Source organism: Trichechus manatus, unplaced genomic scaffold, assembly GCF_000243295.1.
Source record: "Trichechus manatus latirostris isolate Lorelei unplaced genomic scaffold, TriManLat1.0 scaffold00029, whole genome shotgun sequence".
NCBI lineage: Eukaryota > Metazoa > Chordata > Mammalia > Sirenia > Trichechidae > Trichechus > Trichechus manatus.
Genome location: NW_004443965.1, coordinates 20876842 through 20902194, shown reverse-complemented (window position 1 = coordinate 20902194; position 25353 = coordinate 20876842). Strand labels below are relative to the sequence as shown.

Genomic DNA, 25353 nt, shown 5'->3' with positions numbered 1-25353 from the left:
ACTTTAGATGAAGGTTTACAGAACAAATAGTTTCTCATTGAACAGTTAGTACACATATTGCCCTGTGACAGTGGTTAACAACTTCACGACATGTCAACACTGTCTCTTCTCAACCTTGGGTTCCCTATCACCAGCTTTCCTGTCTCCTCCTGCCTTCTAGTCCTTTTCCCTGGACTTCTGTGTCTTATTAGTCCCGTTTTGTTTTATGGGGCTGTCCAATCCCCAGCTGAACGATGAACCTCGGAAGTGACTTCACCACTGAGCTAAAAGGTGTCCGGGGGCCATACTCTCGGGGTTTCTCCAGTCTCTGTCAGGCCAGTAAATCTGGTCTTTTTTTGTGTGTTAGAAGTTTGTTCTACATCCTTCTCCAGCTCCTGGTCTTTTTTTGTGAGTTAGAATTTTGTTCGACATTTTTTTCCAGCTCTGTCCGGGACCCTCTATTGTGATCCCTGTCAGAGCAGCCAGTGGTGGGAAATGGGTACCATCTAGTTGTACTGGACTCAGTCTGGTGGAGGCCGTGGTAGTTGTGGTCCGTTAATCCTTTGGACTACTCTTTCCCTTGTATCTTGTTTTCTTCATTCTCCCTTGCCTCCCGAAGGGGTAAGACCAGTGGAGTATCTTAGATGGCTGCTTATAGGCTTTTAAGACCCCAGACGCTATTCACCAAGGTGGAATGTAGAACATTTTCTTTATAAACTACGTTATGCCAGTTGAGCTAGGTTTTCCCCAAGACCATGGTCCCCACAGCCCTCTGCCCAGCAGTTCAGTCCCTCAGGAAGTTTGGATGTGTCTATGGAGCTTCCATAACCTTTCCTTGTACAAGTTGTGTTGACTTCCCCAGTATTGTGTACTGTCTTACCCTTCACCAAAGTTACCGCTTACCTGTTGCCTATTTAGTATTCCCCCCTTACCTCTCCCATCCTTCGTAAACAGTAAAGATTGCTTCTTTTTGTGTGTAAACCTTTCCATGAGTTTTTACAGTAGTGGTCTCATACAATATTTGTCCTTCTGTGATTGACAGGTTTCACTCAGCGTAATGTCCTCCAGTTTCATCCATATTATAAGATGCTTCATAGATTCATCATTATTTTGCAAAAGACCTCTTTACAGTGTTAAAAAGCAAAGATGCCACTTTGAGGATTAAGGTGCACTTGACCTTAGCCATGGTATTTTCAGTCGCCTCATATTCATGAGAAAGCTGGACGATGAATAAGGAAGATTGGAGAAGAATAGATGCTTTTGAATTATGGTGTTGATGAAGAGTATTGAATATACCATGGACTACTAGAAGAACAAACAAATCTGTCTTGGAAGATGTACAGCCAGAATGCTTCTTAGAGGCAAAGGTGTCGAGACTTCATCTCTTGTACTTTGGGCATGTTATCAGGTGGGACCAGTCCCTGGAGAAGGACATCATGCTCGGTAGAGAGTCAGTGGAAAAGAGGGAAGACCCTCAACGAGATGGCTTGACATAGTGGCTGCAACAGTGGACTCAAGCATAACGATTGTGAGGATGACATAGCACTGGGCAGTGTTTCTTTCAGTTGTACGTAGGGTCTCTATGAGTAGGAACTGACTAGATGACATCTGACAGCAGTAGCGTTTGCATTACTGAGGCTTTTAATGTGTTCCTTTCAAATGCTTACTTTTTGTTTTGGCTTCTAATTTACACCTCTCCATCTGGGCCCCTATCCTTATCATTGACTAGCTAATTTTCCTAAACTTTTATCCTCTAATATTTGGTTGAGTTCTCTCTTCCTCCTCTTATCTTCTTGAGAAGCTCCATCTTTCTTGTTTGTGTGTCAGGTTCGTTTGAAGTTTAGAAGGTGGTTGATGGGATGCCATCATGGACCTGTGTGTTCTTATGTTGTGCTTGTAATTGTTCCCTTATCATAAGTCCATTTCACCTTCTCTGAGCTCAGTTATTTATCTAGATGAATGTATACCTTTGTTCCTTTCCTTCTGAAAACTTTTACACTTTAGCTTTACACTTGTCTCATTTCCTTTTTTTCCAGTCTCTCTCCTGTCCTGATGGCTAAGGTTCTTTTAGTGTGTTGTTCTTAGTTGGATCTCAGGTAGCCTTTACTTTTTGTTTATTACAGCTTATTTTTCATCTTTCTCAATTTTATTCATAAGCTCTTTTATCATAATCACTTTAGTACTTGGAATCTCAACACACAGTCTTGGCAGTGCCCTAATGAATCACTGGTATATTAATCAGACAGTAGATGCAATCAAACTCTAAATGGTTAGCACGTTTGGTGAAACCTGTGGAAAAACCTGTGAATAATTTTAAAGGACAGTTGACAAGTATAAGTCATTTCACAGATGATTAGGCAGGTGAGCAGAGATGGTTTTGTTACCATCTTGAGGAACAAATTAAAGGACCTTAGATAAATGTTGACTAAGAAAGAATTAGAGAAGATTATGAAAGGGTGTGTATACCAAGCTGTGATTATAGTTCTGTATTTCATGATTAACTTAAGGACTCTTTAAGAGTTCTTTTTTTCCAAAAAATAATTTAAAATTCATTGTATTAATAAGACAAAAGTCACTTTATTAAATTACTGTGGTTTTAATTTTTTTTTTTGTTGTTGCGAATATATGGAGCCGGGGGGAAAAAAAGCAAGGAATGGCTGGTGCATTGAGCTGCCAACCTTTTGATTAGCAGCTATAGCTCTTAATCAGTTCATCTCCAGGGTTCCACATACAGTAGAAACATAAACCGGTTCAACAGTATCTGTATATACATTTCAGAGACATTGAATACGTTCTTTGAGTTGTGTAATCCTTCTCACCCTCTTTTTCTGAGTTGTTCCTTCCCCATTAACATAAACTCACTGCCCCCTAAGGTTCCTTTCTAATCTTTCAGGTTGCTCTTGTCAGTTTGATCACATGTAGATAGATCTTAAAAGAGCATAATGCTCAAGGCTGATTTTTTTTTTTACTAGTTAAGTTAATCTATTGTTTAGTTTTAAGAAGATATGAGAGGATATTTTTGGTTTAAGGTTTAAAGATTATCTTAGGGCAATAGTTTCAGGGTTCATCCAGCCTCAGTGGCTCCAGAAAGTCTGGAGTCCATGAGAATTTGAGATTCTGTTCTGTGTTTTCCCCCTTTTGATCAGGATTCTTCTATGGAATCTTTGATCAAAATGTTCAGTAATGGTAGCTGGGCATTATCCAGTTCCTCTGGTCTCATGGCAAAGGAGGCAGTTGTTCATGGAGGCAATTAGCCACACGTTCCATTTTCTCCTCCTATTTCTGACTCTGCTTCTTCCTCTGTTGCTCCAGGTGATTAGAGCTCAATTGTTGCGCCTTGGAGGGTTTGCTTGAATTCTGGTAAGCCCCTAGGCACTAAGAACTAGGAAGTAGAATAGAAACGCTAAACATGTTACTAGGTCAGTTAGCTGGGATGTCCCATGAAACCATGACCCTAAATATTCAGACCAAGGAACCAAATCCCATGAGGTGTTTGGTTGTACATAAATAGCCTCAGCGGTTACTATTTGTTATTATAAATACATCTAGCACACAACTTTTGTCAGTTTAACTTTTTACAGGTGTACAACTTATTGACAGTAATTACATTACTCGGCTGTGCAGCCCTACCCTTAATGAGTGCAATTTTTCCATTGACACAAACCAAAACTCAGTACTCCATAAGCAGTAACCTCCCCCTTGCCCCATCCCTGGTAACCACTAATAAAATCTTTCTCTATACATTTGCCTCTTTCAGAGTACTTTTGACTGTAGGTTTTTTTTTTTTTCCCCCTGCTTTACTGATTTGAAAGCCTAACTCCTGACAAAAAGGATGCAACAGCTCTACTCTATATCAGCCTGCTTTGAAGTTTTCAATACCTTTCCATCTCAAGGTCTTAAATAGACATTATCATTTGTAAGATATCCTCCCCTGGAAAATTGTGTTTTCCTTTAAAGTACTTATTATTCTGTCCAGCTATAAATTTCTGTCCTGTTATGATTTAAGAAGTACTTATGGCAAGAGTTTTTGTTAACTTGTGATCATTTAGAATCCTTTAGACATGCGTGTATTCGTTATTTCATTCAACAAAGTCACAGGTGCTTGGCACTGGGGGGAGAAAGATAATAAAATGATTACCCAAATACCTGTAAAATGATATCTGTGAGGGGCTTTACAATTTTATAGTATCTGATAATATGGTTAAGAAAGACTTTGCTGAGAATGTGATGTTTGAGCCAAGATCTTTAAGGATAAGTGGCAGTTAACTAGGCTACTGAATGGAGAAAGAATTCTTCTAGGTAGTGGGGACCAAAATTCTGTGGTGAGAAAGAGCTTATCCAGAATAAGGAACTCAGATTGAACACTATTATCTCCTAGTATGATACAATAACTTCTTAGTTGTATATTATTGATGGTGTCAAATGGAAGGTCTCATGGACAGTCACATTCTAAACCTACTTTTAATACACTACTTTCAGACTTCACCCCATGAACACTATCTGAATGATAACTTTTTAGTTATATAGATAGCAATGCTCATTTAGTGAAATGCCTTTAAATTTTTTAGACTCTATAATGCTGTTATCATCCTCGTTGTTGCTGAATTGTGCTAAGTGTTGTACATATTATAGCACTGAATCTTTTAATAACCATGTGTTGTTGTTTTTGTTGTTAGGTGCAGTCATGTCAGTTTTTGACTCGTCACCCCATGTGACAGAGTGGAATGACTGCATAGGGTTTTCTAGACTGTAATGTTTGCAGGAGGAGTTCCGGGTGGTGGAGTGCTTAAGTGAGCTCGTCTGCTAACTGAAAGGTCAGCGGTTCGAATTTACCAGCAGCTCCGCAGGAAAAATCACCTGGTGATCTACTCCCTTAAAGACTGCAGCCTAAGAAACCCTATGGGGCAGTTTTATTCTGTTATATGTAGGGTTGCTATGAGTGAGAATCTACTCGATGGCACACAACAACAACAGTCTTTATGGGAGCAGATCACCAGATCTTTCTCCCGCAGAGCGGCTGGGTGAATTTGAACCGGCAACCTTTCGGTTTGCAGCCAAGCAAGTGCTTAATGTTTGTGCCACCAGGACTCTTAGTAACCACGCAGGGTAGAACTTATTACTCACGTTTTACAGATGAGGAAAGTGAGATCTGGAAAAGTTGCCCAAATTAATACAGCTGTAGATGATGGAGCTAGGATTTAAATCTAGATCTGACTTTAAATCTGTTACTTTGGTTTTCTCTTTGTTTACACCAGTTTGTCAGTATTACTCATAAAATACAGAGTAATACTGAGCAATTACAGTCTATTCCAGATTTAGAAATAGAGTAGAATATAATACCATTGAATGTTTTAATAACTGTGTATTGTTGTTAGGTGCTGTCGAGTTGATTTTTGACTCATAATGACCCCATGTGACAGAGTAGTTGAATTGTTGTATTCCTTTTGAGGAGATACTATATTTCCATTAATGTATTCTAAAATGGAATGAACCTTTTTGGTCATTCACGTGTCATAGCTTAAAGTTTATGGAGGTAGCCTTCTTAGTTTCTATCTGAAGGGGTTATTGCAGATGAAAAGTACTAATAATTATATATATTAAACTAAATCTTGCAGTATGATTTTAGAAACACAAGTAGTTGTGATAAGTTGGAAGAACATTGCTTTTAGGAGTCAGGAGAACTGGGCCTTATCTTTCTCACTAGCTATCCAACCACATTTCCAAGGGATTACCTTTCTTTATCTACTAAATGAGGATTAAGCTAGATTAATCCCAGAATTGATTAGAGTTCGCAATTCTGAGTCTGTATTATAATTGTGATTTTAATAGGATAAAATATGAAAGAAATAAGATGCAAGTAAAGCTTGGTTTTACTTTTCAGTGCTGCGTAAGTTAACTGTTAATGGATTTGTGGAGCCTCATAAGAATATGGAAGTGATGGTAAGTATAGAAGTAATTTATTCTTTGTGACTTTTGAAAGTGTTTGATATTTTTCCTGAAATTTCTTAAGCTTTTTGTTTTTCACTGTGGAACTACTTGGCATTCATTTAAAAGTTTTTGTTAACTGACCACCTAGTTTTTTTTTTTCCTTTTTTTTTTTACCATTCTGTGTATGTTATAGTGTACTTTTAGACTTCTAGTCCGTTTTTACTACATCAAACTGGCTGTTGGATAAAAGAGGGGAAATAGGCCCATGATGTTTCTCAAGAAGCAATGGTATATTGAATATTCACATTCTTATGGATTTGGATATTATTTATAACAATCAGGCAGATTATAGATAGTTATATCTTAGACTTATTTGGCCCTTTTATTTTTATATATTTAAAGTTAATTGTTTTTTTTCTCTGATCATAACATTAATACATGGTCTTTGCAATTAGTTAAAAAAAAATACACACAAGAGGGAAAAACCCCATTCATAAGACCATTACAAGTTGTGGTCTATATTCTTTGTTGGTATATAGCCATCTACTTTTTTCTATGCAAACATATATAGCTACTATTTCTTTTTCTAAACAAAATGGGATTATGCTATACTTAATAAACCACAACCAAACCAGTTGCCGTCAAGCTGATTCCATCTCATAGTGATGCTATAGGACAGGGTAGAACTGCCCCATAGGGTTTCCAAGGAGGGGGGCTGGTGGATTTGAACTGCCAGTCTTTTGGTTAGTATTGGAGCTTTTAACCACTGTGCCCCAGGGCTCCCTATTATACTTACTCAGGTCTATATTTGTTCCCAAAGTGAGCTTGGCTCAGCTAAATCTTTGCTTTCTGTGGATTGCCTTGGGGTCTGCTCAACAGTTGAGGAAAAAGGTATATCTAATTGAGTCTTAGGGCCTGCCCTTCTAGATTTGACTGGAGCCGTTCTGTCTGTTGTTTTATTTTGTTTTTTAACTTTAACGTATTTTGTGTATCAGAGTGGTAGAAATAATGGTTCTGTTGTTAAAAGAGTTTAAAAATCACTAATATACATCATTATACTGTGATGGCTGTTTTGTCTATAAAAGTGCTGTATGTTTATTTTTCAAAAAGTTAAAAAATACGGACACTTGAAAATAAAGCATTTAAAATCTCACTGTCTAGAGTATCACTACTGTTAAAGCTTGTAAGTGTCCTTTAAGACATCTCATACATATTCTTTACATGTATTTTCTTTTTCAATTTTATATAAATTTAAAAAATTATATATAGATAGCATTTTCTACATACCATTTCCTTACCTGCTTTTTTTCCCTAAACTTAGTATATTATGGATAGTTTTTCATGTCAGTAATATCATTATATGTCATGTTTTTTAATGATTGCATAGCACATCTATATCATTACTGTGAGTAGACTTTTTTAAAAAAAGAAAATTAATATGGAATATCTATAATTTACTTAACCAATTATGTATTGATGGACATATAGGTTTTTAATTGCTAATAAATGATGCTAAAATAAACATTTTGGTATATACGTCGGTATGTACTTCTCTAATTATCTCTTTAAGATAAATTCCTAGAAATGGAAGTGTTAACATGTATGTACATTTAAAATATTGTTGATGCATATTACCAAATTTCTAGAAGATATATAAAAAATTAACCTGAATTTTAAATACTTATACATTTTAAAATTTATACATATTGCTATACTGCCAAAAAGATTTTCCAAAAATTAACTGGACAGCTCCCCTTCAATTTCCTCACTAGAATTTCTGTTCTCTGAAAGCAGGGAGTTTGTTTTGTTCACTGTTCACCTCAGAGTTTGGAACCAACTTTGCCATATAGTGAACGTTCCATAATTATTTGTTGAGTGAGTGAATATTTGCTATGTTAGGAGCAGTATGTTAAAAGGCTCAGTAATTATCTTTAATTGTAATATTATTCTGAGTTTCTTAAAATTATACTAACTAAAAGTGATTATGTTCATATTTGTTTTCTTCAGCAAAAGCGAATTGATTTGATTCATATTCCTACAAGCTGGAATAGTGGTTTCTAGTGGATACTGTCAGTATTTTGAAAGTCTTTAGCATATTCTTTTTCCTTCAGAGTCCCCCTCCTACTGTCTATAGAAACTATATGTCTTTACTCAATTGTAAATGCTTTGTTGTATACAGTATTTAAGGTTTATTGACTTATTTAGAAAGTGGATAAAATTTTAATAAGTGAGGGACAAAGACTACATCCTTCAATATGGATTACACCTCAGCATAAAGAAAACAAAAATCCTCACAACTGGACCAATAAACAACATCATGGTAAATGGAGAAAATATTGAAGTTGTAAGGGATTTCGTTTTACTTGGATCCGCAGTCAGTGCCCATGGAAGCAACAGCCAGGAATTCAAATGACATATTGCATTGGGCAGATCTGCTGCAAAAGACCTCTTTAAAGTGTTAAAAAGGAAAGATGTCACCTTAAGGACTAAGGTGCGCCTGACCCAAACCATGGTATTATCAATTGCCTCATATACATGGGAAAGCTACACAATGATTAAGGAAGACCCAAGAAGAATTGGCGCCTTTGAATTATGGTGTTGGCAAAGAATAGTGAATGTACCATGGACTGCCAGAAGAACAAACAAATCTGCCTTGAAAGAAGTACAGTCAGAATGGTCCTTAGAAAGGAAGATGTCGAGACTTCGTTTCACATACATTGGACATGTTATCAGGAGGGGCCAGTCCCTGGAGAAGGACATCATGCTTGGTCAAGTAGAGGGTCAGTGAAAAAGAGGAAGACTCTCAACAAGATGGATTGACATAGTGGCTGCAACAATGGGCTCAAACACAGCAACGATTGTGAGGATGGCTCAGGACTGAACGGTGTTTTGTTGTACGTAGGGTCGCTACGAGTGGGAACTCACTCAATGGCACCTAACAACAACAACAGGGACAACTTCTCAAGTAACGTAAGGATCTTAAAAATACAGGCCTTAAAAATGCTAAGGAAACAGTGTATGTTAGTGGTGAGATTTTTGGGCTCTGGTGACAGGCAGATTTGGATTTGAATCTTGACCGGACATTTTTTGATAGTTTTTTTTTTTTTTTAATAGTTACTGATTCTTAACTGTTTTTGGGTTGCCAGTCCCAAATCATATCATGAGGGCTATAGATACTCTGCCCTAAAAATAACACATTTGAACTTACAACGTTATTTTTGGAAATCTGCTGGCCCACTAAAATCCTTATCCATATCCTTAAACTTTGGTATGCCATTAGAATCCTTTTGACTTAATTTTAGTTTTTAATTTCTTTTTTGAGCAGTTCAGCTGTTTGTAATTATTGATATTTCATGACTTTTGTTCTTTTTTAGAGACCTTCAAAGGGACAAAAAGAATGTTTACTTATTTCATAAAAAAGAATAAAATTCATTCTATCTTGCAATTACTGTATGGGTCCATTGGTACATTTTATAAATTTAGGATACATTATAGGATCTTAGTTATCTTATTTGTCCTATATTGAAAGATTTTGCTGTTTTATCATTTTAGGAATTATTTTATCATCACTCATTATTATAATTTTTTCCCACATAAGCTTAAAAAGACTGAAATAGTATGAACATGAAAGAATGATGATGTTGCCAGAAGGTGCAATGGTGAAATTGTCGTCCTGCGGTTTTTTTTACTGCATTGTCCAGTGTATTGCATCAGCTTTCAAGATGATAATAAAAGAAGACTGGAGATACCATCCCTTTACTCTGTTGTTAGCTTTCATTTAACACACTAGAAAATTTAGAGTTGTTCATTTGCTGCCCAAAATGACAAAAGAGAAGGAAATGGCAGAGAAATACGTTTATAATTTTTAGATAGAACAGAAGATGGGTGCTCTTAAAGAGACTGATAGCAACATTCTGTACCCTAATGATCACAAAACTGATTTTCCAAGTAAAATCTCAGACTCTAAGTCTTTAGATGGTAATTAAAAAAAAAAACAATAAACCAAACTCGTTGCCATTGAGTTGATTCCGACTCATACCCTCTAGCACAGAATAGAGCTGCCCCAAAGGTGTTTCCAAGATTGTAATCTTCCTGGAAGCACACTGTCACATCTTTCTCTCGCAGAGCATCTGATGGATTTGAACCGCTTAAATGCTTGATTAGCTGCCGAGTACTTAACCACTGTACCACCAGGGTTGATTTGTCCTCAAACTAAAGAATTGGTGAATGAACAGTGTATTTCTAAGGACATAGAGAAATGTATTTTATTCCAGTTAGTCATTCCTCAGGAAGTACTTCATACAGTATTTTGTGATAGAATGGGGTGCATTTTGCTAAAAAGACACATAACAGTATTCTTGTTATCTTTTATGTTTTTTATACACCAAAATTTATTTATACAAGGAAGTTTAAATTCTTAGTAAAATTTTTAATAGTTTTTCACTATCCCTTTGTTTTTATTTCAGTAAACTACACACACACACATAGATGTATATGTAAAAGTACATATGGTGTACGTCAGGGTTTTATCCTTTCATTGTACTTATTCAATCTGTGTGCTGAGCAAATAGTCCGAGAAGCTGGACTATGTGAAGAAGAATGAGGCATCACATCAGGATTGGGGGAAGATTCAGTAACAACCTGCAGTATGCAGGTGACACAACCTTGCTTGCTGAAGGTGAAGAGGTCTTGAAGTACTTACTGATGAAAGTCAGAGACTACAGCTTTCAGTACAGATTACACATTATCATAAAGAAAACAAAAATCCTCATAACTGGACCAAAAAGCCAACGTCATGATACACGGAGAAAATATTGAAGTTGTCAAGGACTTCATTTTACTTGGATCTACAATCAGTGCCCATGAAGCAGCAGTTTAAGTAATTGGTACCACATATTTATTTAATTAGAGTGTTTATTATTGCCACACACTGTTCCTGGATTCTGGGACATTACAGAGAACAGAGCAAAATTCTGCATCTCAAGGAGCTTTCATTCTAGTGGGAAGAGACAGATAATAAAGACAAACAGTAAGTCGGGATTATAAGCGCTGTGAAGAAAAATAAAGCAGAGTAAGGAGAATAGAGAATATTTAATGAAACAATGCTTAATAAATAATTTTTTATTTATTGCAAAGTGATTTAGATAACTGGGTAAAGAGATGAAATATTACATTTCTTGTGGAAGACTCGTTTATAATGGTGAAATATATTTTACTTTCTCTAACTTATTTTTCTATTTTTTTTTCAGGGATGTTATGTTTTAATATCCCTGAAAAAGTATAAGGCAAATGTTTATAACAAAATAAATTGAGACACTTAAAAAAATATTATTTTCTAGGGTTTTTTACTTGGAATATTTGAACGTCTAAAACAATTTCTGGATTGCAGTAAGTACTCACACAACAGTACTTTTTACGGTAGAATGCTTATGAATGAATGACTTCTGCCTTGCATTTGCAAATTTAGAGATAGTGTTTTGACCAAGTGCCCCATTTATTGATCAATCTGGGTGGACTCTTGGTAGTTGGAAAGATATTAGATATATAATTATTAAATTAAAGTAAATTTTTATTAGAAATGTATTCCTTAATTAGATGGATATAGTTAAAATTAGTTATCTTGTACCTTGATAATTCTCTGGAGTTAATTGGAATCTTAGCTATGTCTTCATAAACCTATCTTGTCCTGAGTACCAAGGAAACTTTTTTTTTTTTAAATTTATTTTGTGTCCATTCCTTTCTCTGTACTTCTACTGATACCACCCTGTTTCAGCCAGATATCCGTGACAGTCATACGTTTAATAAATACTGATTAAGTGCAAACTATGTGCCAAATGTGCTTAGATTTTAAACTCTCTTTCTTTTAGTACATTCTATGTATTGCTATAAGTTTCCTTTAATGATACTTTCATTTTGTAAATTCCTTTTTTCATTAACCTTCACTGGCTTACTTTTAGAGCCTTTGTAATACACTACTCCTTACCATCCCTTCACAACCCTACCTCAACATTGTACTCTGTTAGGGTCAAATCAGTTGCATGAACACACACATATTCTCTTTGCCAGTTTTTTCTTCTGTGCCTCATTCATAGGGTTTGTCTTTTTTCAAATGCCTGCAGGTGTCAAGGCTCAAGTGAAATTAACTTTTATTGTATGCTTTAGGCCTCAGTTATTTTCCACTTCTCTGAATTTCTACAGCCCTCTTAATGTATGTGTAAGAGAGTTTAGCATTTATACTTGTTTTGGATAATACTGGTAGTCTGTTTATACTCCTCTCTTTGATATGATTGTAAGCACCTTTGTGATAGGGATCTTGTTTTATACACCTTCTACTTCTAGATCAAAGTTGAGGCACAGAGCCTTTGTTCAAATGAATGTGTGTGTGTACAAAATATACACATATCTTGTATGTATGTCTATTATTTTAAAATGGGCTCAGTTCATATGTTAGGGTTAATTTTGTGAAATATGGTACTGAGGACTATTGTGTTGTAAAGTACAAATCTTGGTATTCGTTTTTAAAGAGTTTATTTTCAATGGTTTATTTGTTTAGAGCTGAGAATGCACATTAGTGAATTCATGATGCAAAATATGCATGATTATTACAGTATATGCATAAATAATACAGTAGGATTTTTAAAAAACATTTTGGCATTGTCTTCATTGTAAACTCATACACTTGTAACTAATATTTCAAATGTATTTTCTGCAGGTAGAAGTATAGGTACTGACAATATATGTAGAGATAGACTGGAAAAGACCATCATTCTTTTTACTAAAGTGGTAAGTTCTCTTTTTACCTTAAGTAGGTTTTCTCAAATATGGTGTGTATATTCATATTTAGTAAGGAAAATGACATTTTTGTAACCATACCTGGTTTGGGGACTGCATTGCTTTAAAATAGGTATTTGAAGACAGGTGGGAATATCTAAATCTTTAGCCTGTTTTCCCTTTTTTATTGAAGACTCAGTAACAGGATTTTGGGTTCCCTGGTAAGGGAGAGAAGGAACAAAAATGCATTGTTCTTATTTTTGTGGTTAGGTAGCAGTGACCTTCAGTTTCAGTTGTCTTAATTTTTCAACTCTTAAACGTTCAAAATAGCCTTAACAGCAGAAGCCCACCTACTCTTCCAAGATCCAGAATAAAACTGACTCAGATCCTTTAAATTAAAAACAAAAATACAAAGCCAAGTAAAACAGAGTGATGTGGTTAGTCCGTTGGGCTATGCTAGGGTACATCACTGACACCTGCCTGCATCTCTGTTACTGTCAGTTCCTGCTCAGTGTATCAATTACTTAAGTAAAATTGAAAAAGTATCTTTTAGATGGTTTATTGAAAAAAAAAAAAAAAACATTGATTGTCGAGCTACTGTATTTTTCAGTTCTTTTAGTTCTTAAGGTAATAATGTTAGGTAAAAATTCATATTTGTGTTCTCTGCAGCTTTATTAAACCTTTATGAAATGGAAAATTTCAAATATACCCTCAAGTACAGGGAACTGAGTATCTGAGCGCCCATGAAGTCATCACTCAGCTTCAGCAGTTATCAGCAGATATTCATGGTCAATCCTGTTTTATATGTGTGTGTCCCTGTGCCCCTTTTTATTTTAAAGCAAATCTCAGATAGCATGTATAGTATTATCTGCAAATATTAATTAAAATAGTGAATTAAGTGATAAGAGATTTAAAACAAGCAAACAAAACACTTAACACCATTATAACATTGGCAGTAGTAATGATTTCTTGGAGTCCCTGGGTGGTGCAAATGGTTTAATGTGATAGGCTGCTGACTGAAAGGTTGGAGGTTTGAGTCCATCCGAAGGCCCTAGGAAGGAAGGCCTGACAATTTACTTCCAAAATATCAGCCACTGAAAACTGTATGAGCAGCTGATTATTGTAATTGCTGTCAATAAGTTGTATACCTGTAAAAAGTTGAATTGACACACAAAAAAGAAAACCCTATGAGCACAGTTCTACCCTGAACCACACATTGACTCGATGGCAACTGGTTTTTAATGACTTCTTAATATAATCTAAATATCTAGTCAATTTTCAGATTTCTCTGATTCTCTCATAAGTTTTTTATAGTTGGTTTGTTTGACTCAAGACCCAAGTAGTATCAGTTCCCTTGATGTCTTATTTTTTCCCTTGATAAGGAAGGGAAATGTTCCCTCATTGACGAAGTGAGTCATTTCCATGTGTTCTGGATTTGACTGCTTACATCTCCATGTGTTGTTTAACATGTTAATGTGTGCCTTTCTCCTCACTCCCAATGCCCATGTATTTCTTATAAATTTATAATTAAAGACTCGATCACATTCGGGCTTTTTTTTTTCTTTCTTTTTTTTTTTGTGCGGGGGGTGGAGGGGTGGAAATGGCAAGAATAATTTATAGGTGGTGCTGTGTATTTCCTGTTGCTTCATGTCAGGAGGCACAGTGTCTGGTTATCTCTCTTTGTGTGACTAAGATTGATGAGTGACCATCCATTATACAGTTCCTCAGCAGTTTTTTCCCAATTGATTTTAGCTGCCATTGATGATCATTGCTTAAATCCATTGTTTGATTAGGGATTATAAGATGATGGCATTCTAATTCTATTATTCCTTTTTTATTTATTAGCTGAGTTCTGTAAAGAAGAAATCTCCCTCATCAACTATTTGATACACCGAAATACAGTTCTTGCAGTAAAGGCAGGATAATTTTTTAATTCTTTCCCTGTACCTGTTACTTTTTAAAGGCCTATCTTTTATATATCTATACTTTTTGTATCATATTTACCCATTCCTATCAAATTAAATACGAAGTGGGTCTATATTGGACCTGTTCCTGAAGTAACGGAAAGTTCTTGTTATGAGATATATTTTGATATAATCTACATTATATGATATAGCCTAAGAAATGCTCTGTTACATGTAAAACTGCATACATTCCCCACTAAGGTTCAACACTTGTTAAAGGTTTATTAGCAAGGTTATAACATAAGGTATACTTACGGAATAATTATATTCCAATGTGAAATTGGGGAAAAATACATTTTCTGTCTTTTCTTTATAGCTTTTGGACTTCCTGGACCAGCATCCATTTTCATTTACTCCTCTAATTCAGAGATCACTGGAATTTTCTGTAAGCTATGTTTTTACAGAAGTTGGTGATGGGGTTACATTTGAGCGATTCATTGTCCAATGCATGAATCTTATTAAGATGATTGTCAAAAATTACGCTTATAAGCCATCAAAAAATTTTGAAGGTAATGCTTTACTGGTAATTTTGTTTTTTCACTTCATTATTTTAATCTAATTGTGAAGTAGTTGCTATTACTATATAGTTTTTTTTTTTTTTAATTTAGTCATTTTAGTTGAAAAAATAAAATGTCTCTGGGACATAAAATAGAGTTTATGATTAGAGTCTTTATTATGTGAATGCCAGCTTTTAAAAACCATACAGTGCATTTAGTAAATTGTCTGTTTTGGGGCACAAGAGAAGAGCAATTAACATTTAGGAACTTTACAAGTTGAATACTACAGTAACTACTGTAGGTCATGTCATATGTTGTATTCATTTGAACAGTTAAAAACTTTCTCTGAGTTTATATAAACGTTGTTTGTTAAATTATTTGGAGTTCTTTCATGTGTATACAAAGATGAATGAGGCAGTCTTGAAAGAAAGAGAGACATGAGTAAGCCACTTCAATATGGTGTGATAATACAGCATGGTAATATACCAACTGTAGTTGTAAGATAGAGACATGGCTGTTGTGGGTGTGGTACGAATAAGGGAGAGAGTGTCTTTGAGATTTGTTAATAATAAAAATGAAAATTTATACATAAATATATCTTTTCCTCCAGAATGTATTTTTTTATTTAAATTATGTAATTGTACTTGAATAGACTATTTGGCTGTACAATTAACTTGGAAATTTTATTTTTGTAGATAGTAGCCCTGAAACTCTTGAAGCTCATAAGATTAAGATGGCATTTTTCACATATCCCACTTTGACAGAGATTTGTAGGAGATTAGTGTCTCATTATTTTCTACTAACTGAAGAAGAACTAACAATGTGGGAAGAAGATCCAGAAGGCTTTAGTAAGAATTAATTTTTTAGTTCTAGTATTGCTTTTCTCCCTTATCAAAAATAGATTTCATCTATTTGACTGATAAGTATGATAACATTGTATCTTAATATAGCACATTTGTTCCTAGAGTCTTGACTTTTTAAAACTAACTTATCATCCTCTCTTTGTTACCTGTTGGAAAAAATTGACAAACAGAAAATGAATGGCCTGTTCAAATATGATACAGAATTTTGTCCAGAAAAAGACCTTTTTAATTTTTACATGCTCTAACAACCATATCATATATTTCAAAACAAAAATATAGGTAAAATAAATGTATCAGGGCTCTTGCTATAGAAAATCAAAGAATTGTTTGTCAAGTAAAGTGCCTGTGTGAATTGTTTTGCCATGGTGGAACATAGGCTAGAGTTTAACCTTTATTCATCCGTTTGGCTGCGTGACCTTGTATAGTTTGTTTCCTGTTATTTTAAGAATGCCTTAAACTTTTTGGAAGGCTTATCTTCCTGTTTTTGTTATTTAAAAATAATTTTAATTCATTTAAAAGATAAATCATTCCAGTCCACGATGCACTTTTTTTTGTTTGTTTGCTTTTTCTCTTAGTTAAAATCGTGTTATTGCTTTCTTTATGCAGTATATGTAATATTGTAGCATGAAGCATTGAGTCCCTAAAATTTTTAAAAGTCGAAGTATTTCATTTTAAATGTAAACTTCGGTAGGAGAATGTGACTAATCATTTTAACTTTGAAAACATGATTAAATGCAGTGTTTCTCAGGATTATAGTGATAGTATACCAGGTAAAATCAGATAATTTGGAAATGACGAAGTACTTTGAACTTTCCTCCATAAAGAATTTTTAATGAAAATGAGACTATTTATGAATGTAAGCCCTTGATAGGTTACTGTGAGATACACAGTGGTTTATGTAGTATATAGTAAAGAAATATGTTTAAGACTTTGTGTTCCCAGGAATTGCTTTTAGTGTTACGTTTAAAACAATTCACACAAATATTATTCTGACGTAACTCAAATCTTTGCTTTCCAAACTGAGATTTTGGAAATATCATTATTGCATTTTTGGAGAGCATCATTTGTCATATTTTTAATTGCAGCAGTGGAAGAAACAGGAGGAGATTCTTGGAAATATAGTTTAAGGGTAAGTATTAAATTGAATGAAAGATTGATGGGGGAAAGCTTTATGTTTCCATAGTTCTTGGTGGAGAATGACATTCCATTGAAGATTCCAAGATTATATCAGACAGATAGGAAACTAGTATTTATAATTGCAAGAAACTATATTTGAGAGGAAAGTACTTAATTAATTATGAACTTTATTTTTTCTTATTGTTAACTTTGGGTTTGCAAAGTGAATTTTTCTTCATTTTGCAGTCAAACTGATTGGTAAGTAATTGCCATTGCATAAATAGAGAATGTTTATAAAAGTGAAAGCTGCCGCTTTTTGACTAAAATAATGCTTTCCGCCCCTTCTGTAATTATGAGCCGCCTTTTCTTTTTTTTAAATTGTGTTAAATTTATATATAACAGAACATTTGCCATTTCAACCAATTTTTATGTGTACAGTTCAGTGTCATTAATTGCATATACCATGTTGTACAATCATTACCACTATCCATTTCCAAATTTTTCTATCACCCTTAATAAAAAGTGCCCCTTAAGCACTCCTTCCCACCGTGTAATCACTGATCAACTTTGGTCTCTATGCATTTGCCTTTTCTGATTATTTCATGTAAGTGGGATAATATAATATGTGTCCTTTTGTGTCTAACTAATTTCACTCAGCATAATATTTTCACGGATCATCATGTCATAGCATGTATCAGAACTTCATTTTTCTTTATGGCTGAGTAATATTTCATGGTATGTATATACCATTTTGTTTATTGATTCACTTGTTCATGGACCCTTTGGTTGTTTTCACCTTTTGGCTGTTGTGAATAATTCCGTAATGAACATTGGTGTACAAGTACGTGTTTGCTTTCCTGCTTTCAAGTCATTGAGTATCTACCTAGGAGTAGAACTGCTGGGTCATACGGTTATTATTTGTTTAACTTTTTGAGGAACTGATAGTTATTTTCTTTTACCACCTAGTGTGATTCTTAGAGACCAGGCCATTGCTTTCAGTTTTAAAACCAAACCCATTGGCATTGAGTCGATTCCGACTCATAGCAACCCTGTGGGACAGAGTAGAACTGCCTCATAGGGTTTCCAAGGCTGTAAATCTTTATGGAAACAGATTGGCACATCTTTCTCTCGTGGAGCGGCTGGTGGGTTTGAACCATCCACTTTTTGGTTAGCAGCCGAGCACTTAACCACTGTGCCACCAGGGTTCCTCACTTTTAGTTATGAGATACTTTAAAATTTTTTTGATATGGAAAGTGTTTTGCCTTTGAGGACGATTTATCAAATGGGTTATTTGAGCTATTCTTTCTGTTAAGACTTATGTTTACATAATTAATTTGTTGTTGTATGCCCATTGAGTGGATTTTAACTCAGCAACCCTTTAGGGCAGAGTAGAGCTGTCCCATAGGGTTTCCAAGGCCGTAATCTTTAGCAGCTTGCCACAGCTTTCTCCTGTGGAGCCGTGGGTGTTTTCGAACTGCTGACCTTTTGGTTAACAGCTGAGCGCTTAACCACTCTGCCACCAGGGCTCCTAGTTAATTAATTTAGTCCATTGTTTTTTAAAAAGCTATGTTGCTATTTTTAGGTTTATAAGCTTGCATAGAAAACCAGTTGTAAATCAGTGAAATTATTAGTGCTTTAAAATTTTCTTTTAATTCACTATTTTAATTATTAAAAATTTTCTCCTATGGAAAATTTCTAACATATTAAAAAATAGAATAATATCATGAATCTTCTGTATCCAAAGCCTAGTTTATCATTTACCAACTCATGATTATTCTTGTTTTATATAAATACCACCTGTCTCCTAAGACTTGGGTTATTTTGACAGAAATCCCTGAGGTGACATACATTTCATATGTACATATTTCAGTATGTATGTCTATAAGATTTTTTTTTAAGTGCAGTGCACAATATCTTAAAAATTGAATCATTTCTTTATATTATGAGATATCTAATGATTCTGTACTTTTAAGGACAAAATGAATCTTTTTTTTATGTAGCTAACACTGTGTATTCTGTTATTCTTTGTGTCTGTTAGTTAAAAGAATACTACTTCCTGTGGTGGATTAAGTTCATAAGTTGATGTTGTTGCCTATACTGTTACTAATATATAATTTTTAACATATTAATTCCTGGTCACTCATTTATAGTACTGAAGCTATAAATTAAATGTGGCTCCAGAATAATTTAATTTATAGTATGCTTAATTAAAAAGTAAACTGTTTGCCTCCTGTAGTTTTAATTCTTTGAATGTGTAGTACCAAAATGATTGAGTTATTAAATAAACTTTCTTTATGTTGTGAACTAAATTATTACAATGTGGATTTTTCCCACAGTGGTCTTCATAAAAAATAGTGATCCTTTTGAACAAAGACAAATCAAGAATTAGAAACATTTTCAAAGGTTGAGGTTTTTAAGATTAAGTATCCTTTGTTTTAGTGTAGAATTATTCAGTGCGATATACCTTTGTTTTTATTAGGAATTTGTCTTTTTTTTTCCTCTCTAGCCTTGCACTGAAGTATTATTTATAGATATATTCCATGAATATAATCAAACTCTTACTCCTGTACTTCTAGAAATGATGCAGACACTTCAAGGTGAGGTATATTTTGTGATACTTTAATTTATCCATTTAATTAATGTTCATTTAAAATGGTTTGAGTGCTTACTGTGTGGAATGCATTATTTCCTATGTCATGTAATGGATATGAATTTGAGAAAGACAGGAAATGTGCCTTCCTAAAAGTGTAGCATTTCAGATAGGCCTTGAATTACAGTTTGGAATATGTAGTTAGATTTTGGTATAATAGCAGCATAAACAAAAACAAAAAACAAACAAAAAAAACCCCTGTTGCTGTTGACTTGATTCCAACTCATAGCGACCCTGTAGAACAGAGTAGAACTGCCCCAGTAGGGTTTCCAAGGAGCAGCTGGGGAATTCCAACTGGCGACCTTTTGGTTAGTAGCCAATCTCTTAACCACTGTGCAAGTAGCAGGCAGTAAAGTATATTGCTTGGGGAAACAGTCCATCTGGAGCACGTTCTAGAAAGTAGTGGGAGAAAAGGTTAGAATAATAAGTGTTAGCCTCAGTTAGAATGGTGGCAGTGGGACTGGAAGGAAGATGATAGATTTAAGAGATAATGGTGAAGTGAAATTTATGGCAGTTGATCATTACCATTTGTACACAAGTAATTATTTAGCTTTTGACAGTTATTTATGATTTGTGACTTTTCTGCTAGACTGTAAGTTTCAGGAGATGGTGATTGTGTCTGTTTTGTTCACACTTTATATCCAGTGCTTGGTATACTCAGTAAATGATTTGATTGATTGACTTTTTGGCAATTGATTGAATTTGTTGGCCATAAGGGAGAATTATCAAAGATGATTCCGAACTTTTGAGTCTGGGTAATAGACAAAACAGTTGTCTCATTTGTAGAGGCTGAAGATGGAGATATACTTTAGGAGTGCATGTGTAAGGAGCCTTGGTAGAAGAAAAGGGGTTCAAGGACAGAACCTGAGACTTTCAACTATAGTGATATGAGGAGAGGAAAGGTCCTCTTTAAAAAAAAAAAGAAAAAAAACTATCTCAGACATACAAAGAGCAGTATGACGGTGTATCCTAGAGAAGAGCATGTTGTCCGAAGTGTTAAGTATTGCAAGAGGCAGAAGGCAGCAGAATCTTCTGAGAGAATAAATTATTAGATTGGTTAGGAATCACATTGTAAGGAGTCAAGGATTGAGTAGGTGGTGATGCAAAGAAATGATAGCATCAGAGAAGTTCCTGCAGGACAGGGGATTCCGGAATTTGTTTGTAGTAGTAAGAGGATAAAGAAGTAGAATTGCTGAAGAGAGAGAGGAGAGAGTCGATGCAGTAAAATTTGAAGAGAGATTAGAGCTGATAAGACCGAAAAAGTAAACCCGTTGGCATCGAGTTGATTCTGACTTATGCCAGGACACTGCTAAATGGGAGGAAACACAGGGAGTGAACGGCTAGTTCCCAGATGCAGTTGGAGAGTGCTACTTCATAAAAAATACGGAGCAAAGCTGAGTATTTTTTACAGACAATAGGCAAATTTAGGATATTGGATGGCCTTTGAAGTAAGGGATAGTGCCAATTTGTGAAAATTAGAGGGTTTAAGGAATTAAATATGTTTAGGATAGTCCTTGGGGGCACTGTGCTAAGTGAACAAGAGATGACTAAAAAGATCGCAGAGCAATTCTGAAGGTCAAAGTCTGGAATAGATCACTGTGTATTGGACTGAATCCGCTCAGTTTTCTTACTGCATCTAACACCTCTAGGCAGGTCTAGAGTTGGAAGAGGAAAGAGTATTAACTGCGTAGATCAGAGAATTATTATTATGACATTCCCAATATATATGATTGGAAAACTAACAAATTGAGTTTAAAATAAAAAGTAATTTTTTTAAATTTAAAAATTAGTTTTATTAACCTTTACTGATGCTTCTCTTTTTAGGGCCCACCAATGTGGAAGATATGAATGCACTCTTAATCAAAGATGCTGGTATGTTAAATGATTTAGAAACATTTATTTGTTCAATAGATTGAGACTGTTTTGTAGCAAGTCCTGTGCTTAGAGAGTTGGGATACAAGCATAGCTACAACACCAGCTATCTGGTGGGAAAGATAACTAAGTAAGCAAACAATTAATTACAGCATAGAACAGGATGATTAATGCTAACATTGGTAGTAATCAGGTAGTGCTGTGGAAAAAATACAAGGTAGTTTTTGTGTGCTAAGGAAAAGGCTCCTAGAGAAGTCTAATGTGAAAACACAGGAAACAGGAGTTCGCTATGCAAGGGGATGGTGCGGGAACAGGGTTTCAGGCAGAAGGATCAGTGTGTACAAAGACTTGAAGGTAAGAGGAGAAAGCACAGCTAACTTTTGAATTGTGAGTACTTTTGTTTAACTGGAACTTAGACGTTAAGGGGTTGTGGAATGATGGAAAGAGGAAACTGAAGAGAGTTAAGCAAGGACCAGATCATACAATGTCACATCCATTTGGAAACATATTAATTTATAATTTTTGTAATTTGACTTAAATATTTTTAAAAGAATTTTATTTTCACTAAGGAATATTTAGGAAAAACAGTAAAATTAAATAATGTCTTAAAAATGCCTATTTAAATAATTACCCCTATTAACATTGCATATTTCCTTTTCCTTACACATTACATATTTCAAAATAGTCCCTAATGCTTAGCTTTTACATGAGGACATTCAGCATTTTGTATTTGTAAGATATAACAACTGACTAAAAGCCCAGTATCTAAATAAATTTTTTTTCTCAATTTTTCTCCTCAGTGTATAATGCTGTGGGATTAGCTGCTTATGAGCTATTTGACAGTGTTGATTTTGATCAGTGGTTTAAAAACCAACTTCTTCCAGAACTACAAGTCATTCACAATAGGCAAGTATAAAATTTGTTTTATTATATGCTTATTGTACCTCATTAATTTTCTAAGGAAGATAAGAAGGCATTAAAATTGCTTGCACTTTTGAAAAAATCACAGTATGGATAGCAGGTAGTGACTAGTGTAGAAAGGGATAGACTTGTGAATTTTGTAACTGATAAGTAAGCAAAACGGTTTGCTATTTTGTTATTTTTACTTTAAATGTGAATTGTGGCACCTAGAAAGTATCTGATGCTGTGTAAGATAGTTTGCAGGAGAAAAGAAGTAAGACTTTATGGAAAGGGAAAATAGAGGTCTCTGAGACTCAGAAAGACAATATGCACAAAAGGAAACCAGTTGGAGGCTTAGGAGAGTCTAGACCTGATGTCAGAATTAGCCTAACTAAAATAACATTTACAAAGGGTGACTGCTTTGGGACCACAGACAGCATACTGCAAGTATTTGGGGAGAGAGTGGAGTAGGATATGGAGACACGTTGGCCAAAGCATTTTGGACACACTTTAGGCTCTTATTAAGGTGCCTAATTCAGTAGTACAGATCCTTATAACGTTTAATAGGACTTTGCCCCATGCTTATGTTTTATATACATTTAAGTAAGTACTTTACTTATTGTTTTAATTCTAGGTACTGAATGAGTAAAATCAAGGGATTTTTTTTTTTTTTTTTACAGTTTTCATAAACTATAGTTTATATATCCATATAAAATTAAAATTATAAAGTTTTATAAATTATATCTGAGTTTAAAATCAGAGACTAAAGAAAATATTCCAAATAGCTTTTTTTTTTTTTTTGGTTTAATAAAATATGCAGTTCTGTTTATTTACTTCTGTGTACTTGGTGCCTGTCAGAATTGTTGTTGTGTGTGCTCTCCAGTTGATTTTGACTCATAGTGGCCCTATATACTTAAAGTATAGTAATAGGTCATTTAATATTTGTTGACTACATTAATAAATGAACAGAAGGCCTATGATTCCATCCATACGTGGATTATTTTATAAACATTTAAAGTCACAGAATTGTAGAGCTGGAGATTCTTTAAAAGTAAAAAGTAATTTTGACCAGTAACTAACTATTCATCCATTCAGTTATTCAAACATTTATTCAATTAACAAATACTTTTAGCACTTGGAATTTGCCAAGTCCTATATATAGCCAGTGGTGAATAAGATAGACTCTGCCTTTTCCCTCAGGGCTAGTGGGCCTTTGATGGGGAGAAAACTTTAATGAGGAGACAGATGTTGTGGTTTGATTATCCTTAAGCACTTGAGGCTATTTAATTTAGACCTGCACTGTCTAGCACTGTAACCATTTGCCATATATGGCTATTGAGCACTTGAAATATGCTTAGTGCAACTGAGGAAATAACTTTGTAATTTTAATTAATTTAAATTTAAAAAACCGAAGCTCTGTAAAACGTGTTGATTATATGTTCAAATGACAATATTTTGTTATGTTGGGATAAATAAAGATTAAAATTTTACTTGTTTCTTTTTATTTGGTGAAGGTACTAAACAGTTGAAAATTACATATTTGACTTGCGTTATATTTCTGTTGACAGAGCTGGTCTAGACCATTGTTTCTTAAACTAATGTGTATACAAATCACCTGGGGTTCTTGCTAAAATGCAAGTTCGGATTTATTAGGTCTGAGCGTAAGATTATGAACGTCTGTCAAGCTTTTAGGATAATGATGCTGCTGGTCCAGAAACCATACACTGGGGAACAAACTGACATCTAATCTTAACTCTGCCCTAAAGTGACTGTGTCCTTGGAATTTAACCTTTCTGAGCATTATTCTTTTTGTCCAGAATAGAGAGTTCAATGTGATAATCCCAAAGGTCTCAGTGTAAAAATTTCCTTTACTTAAGTCTTGTTTATTTCCACCTCTGTGACTTTGTTCAAAAAGTTATTATCCCTTGAGATGACATTTTCTCATTTTTCTGCCCGATAGTGTTTATCTTAAAGGACTGCTCGAATTCCATCTCCGCATTTCCACTGTTTTCTCTCCCTTTTCTGAAATCCTTACATCTATCTTTGCTTTCTTTAATTTTTGTTTTTTGATGTGTTATAAAGTGTTTGAATGCAGAAAACAGTGTTATATTTCTTTCAGCTTTAATGATTGAGTCTTTCTAGTGCTTGGTAGTCTTTTAAGGTTGTAATGTTCTAAAAATGTTTATTCATTAGCTTGTTCCACTTAGATGCAGAATATAAATATATATCAGTTTGCCATTTATATAGTATCAAGAAAATATTATAGTGTATGAAATTCTTTTTTTAATTATTTATTTTGTTTTGTTCTTGAGAATTTACACAGCAAAACATACACTGATTTAAGAATTTCTACATGTCCAATTCAGTGACACTGATTACATTCTTTGAGTTTTGTAACCATTTTCACCCTCCTTCTCTGAGTTATTTCTTCCCCTTACCCCAAGGTTGTCATCCAGTCTTTTGAGTTGCTTCTGTCAACTTGATCCCATACAGATAGTTCTCAAAAGAGCACAATGTTCAAGGCAGACATCCTCTACTAGTTAAGCTAAACTTTTTTTGTTTTATTGTACTTCAGGTGAAGGCTTACAGAACAGATAGTTTCTCATGAAACAGTAGTGCACATATTGTTTATGACATTAGTTAACAGCCCCACAACATGTCAACCCTCTAACTTCTCAACCTTTTTTTTTGGTAAAAATACACATAGCCAAAGATACACCATTTCCAAAATTTCTACATGCGCAGTTCAGTGACATTGACTATGCTCTTCCAGGTGTGCAGTTATTCTTACTTAAGATGAAGGCTTACAGAAC

General features: G+C 34.5%; 1 protein-coding gene across 5 annotated transcripts in view; it reads left to right on the top strand.

Moving 5' to 3' along the window:
• IPO11 (importin 11) overlaps nucleotides 1-25353 on the top strand; it is a 274257-nt gene that overhangs the window by 87338 nt on the left and 161566 nt on the right. For all 5 annotated transcript variants that reach the window (XM_023729611.1, XM_004374553.2, XM_023729613.1 and 2 more), the window contains exons 7-15: nucleotides 5861-5919; nucleotides 11247-11295; nucleotides 12620-12690; nucleotides 14959-15151; nucleotides 15835-15987; nucleotides 17088-17131; nucleotides 19625-19715; nucleotides 21593-21640; nucleotides 22441-22546. In XM_023729611.1, coding sequence (XP_023585379.1) covers nucleotides 5861-5919; nucleotides 11247-11295; nucleotides 12620-12690; nucleotides 14959-15151; nucleotides 15835-15987; nucleotides 17088-17131; nucleotides 19625-19715; nucleotides 21593-21640; nucleotides 22441-22546 — 814 coding nt within the window. The remainder of the gene's footprint in view (nucleotides 1-5860; nucleotides 5920-11246; nucleotides 11296-12619; nucleotides 12691-14958; nucleotides 15152-15834; nucleotides 15988-17087; nucleotides 17132-19624; nucleotides 19716-21592; nucleotides 21641-22440; nucleotides 22547-25353) is intronic.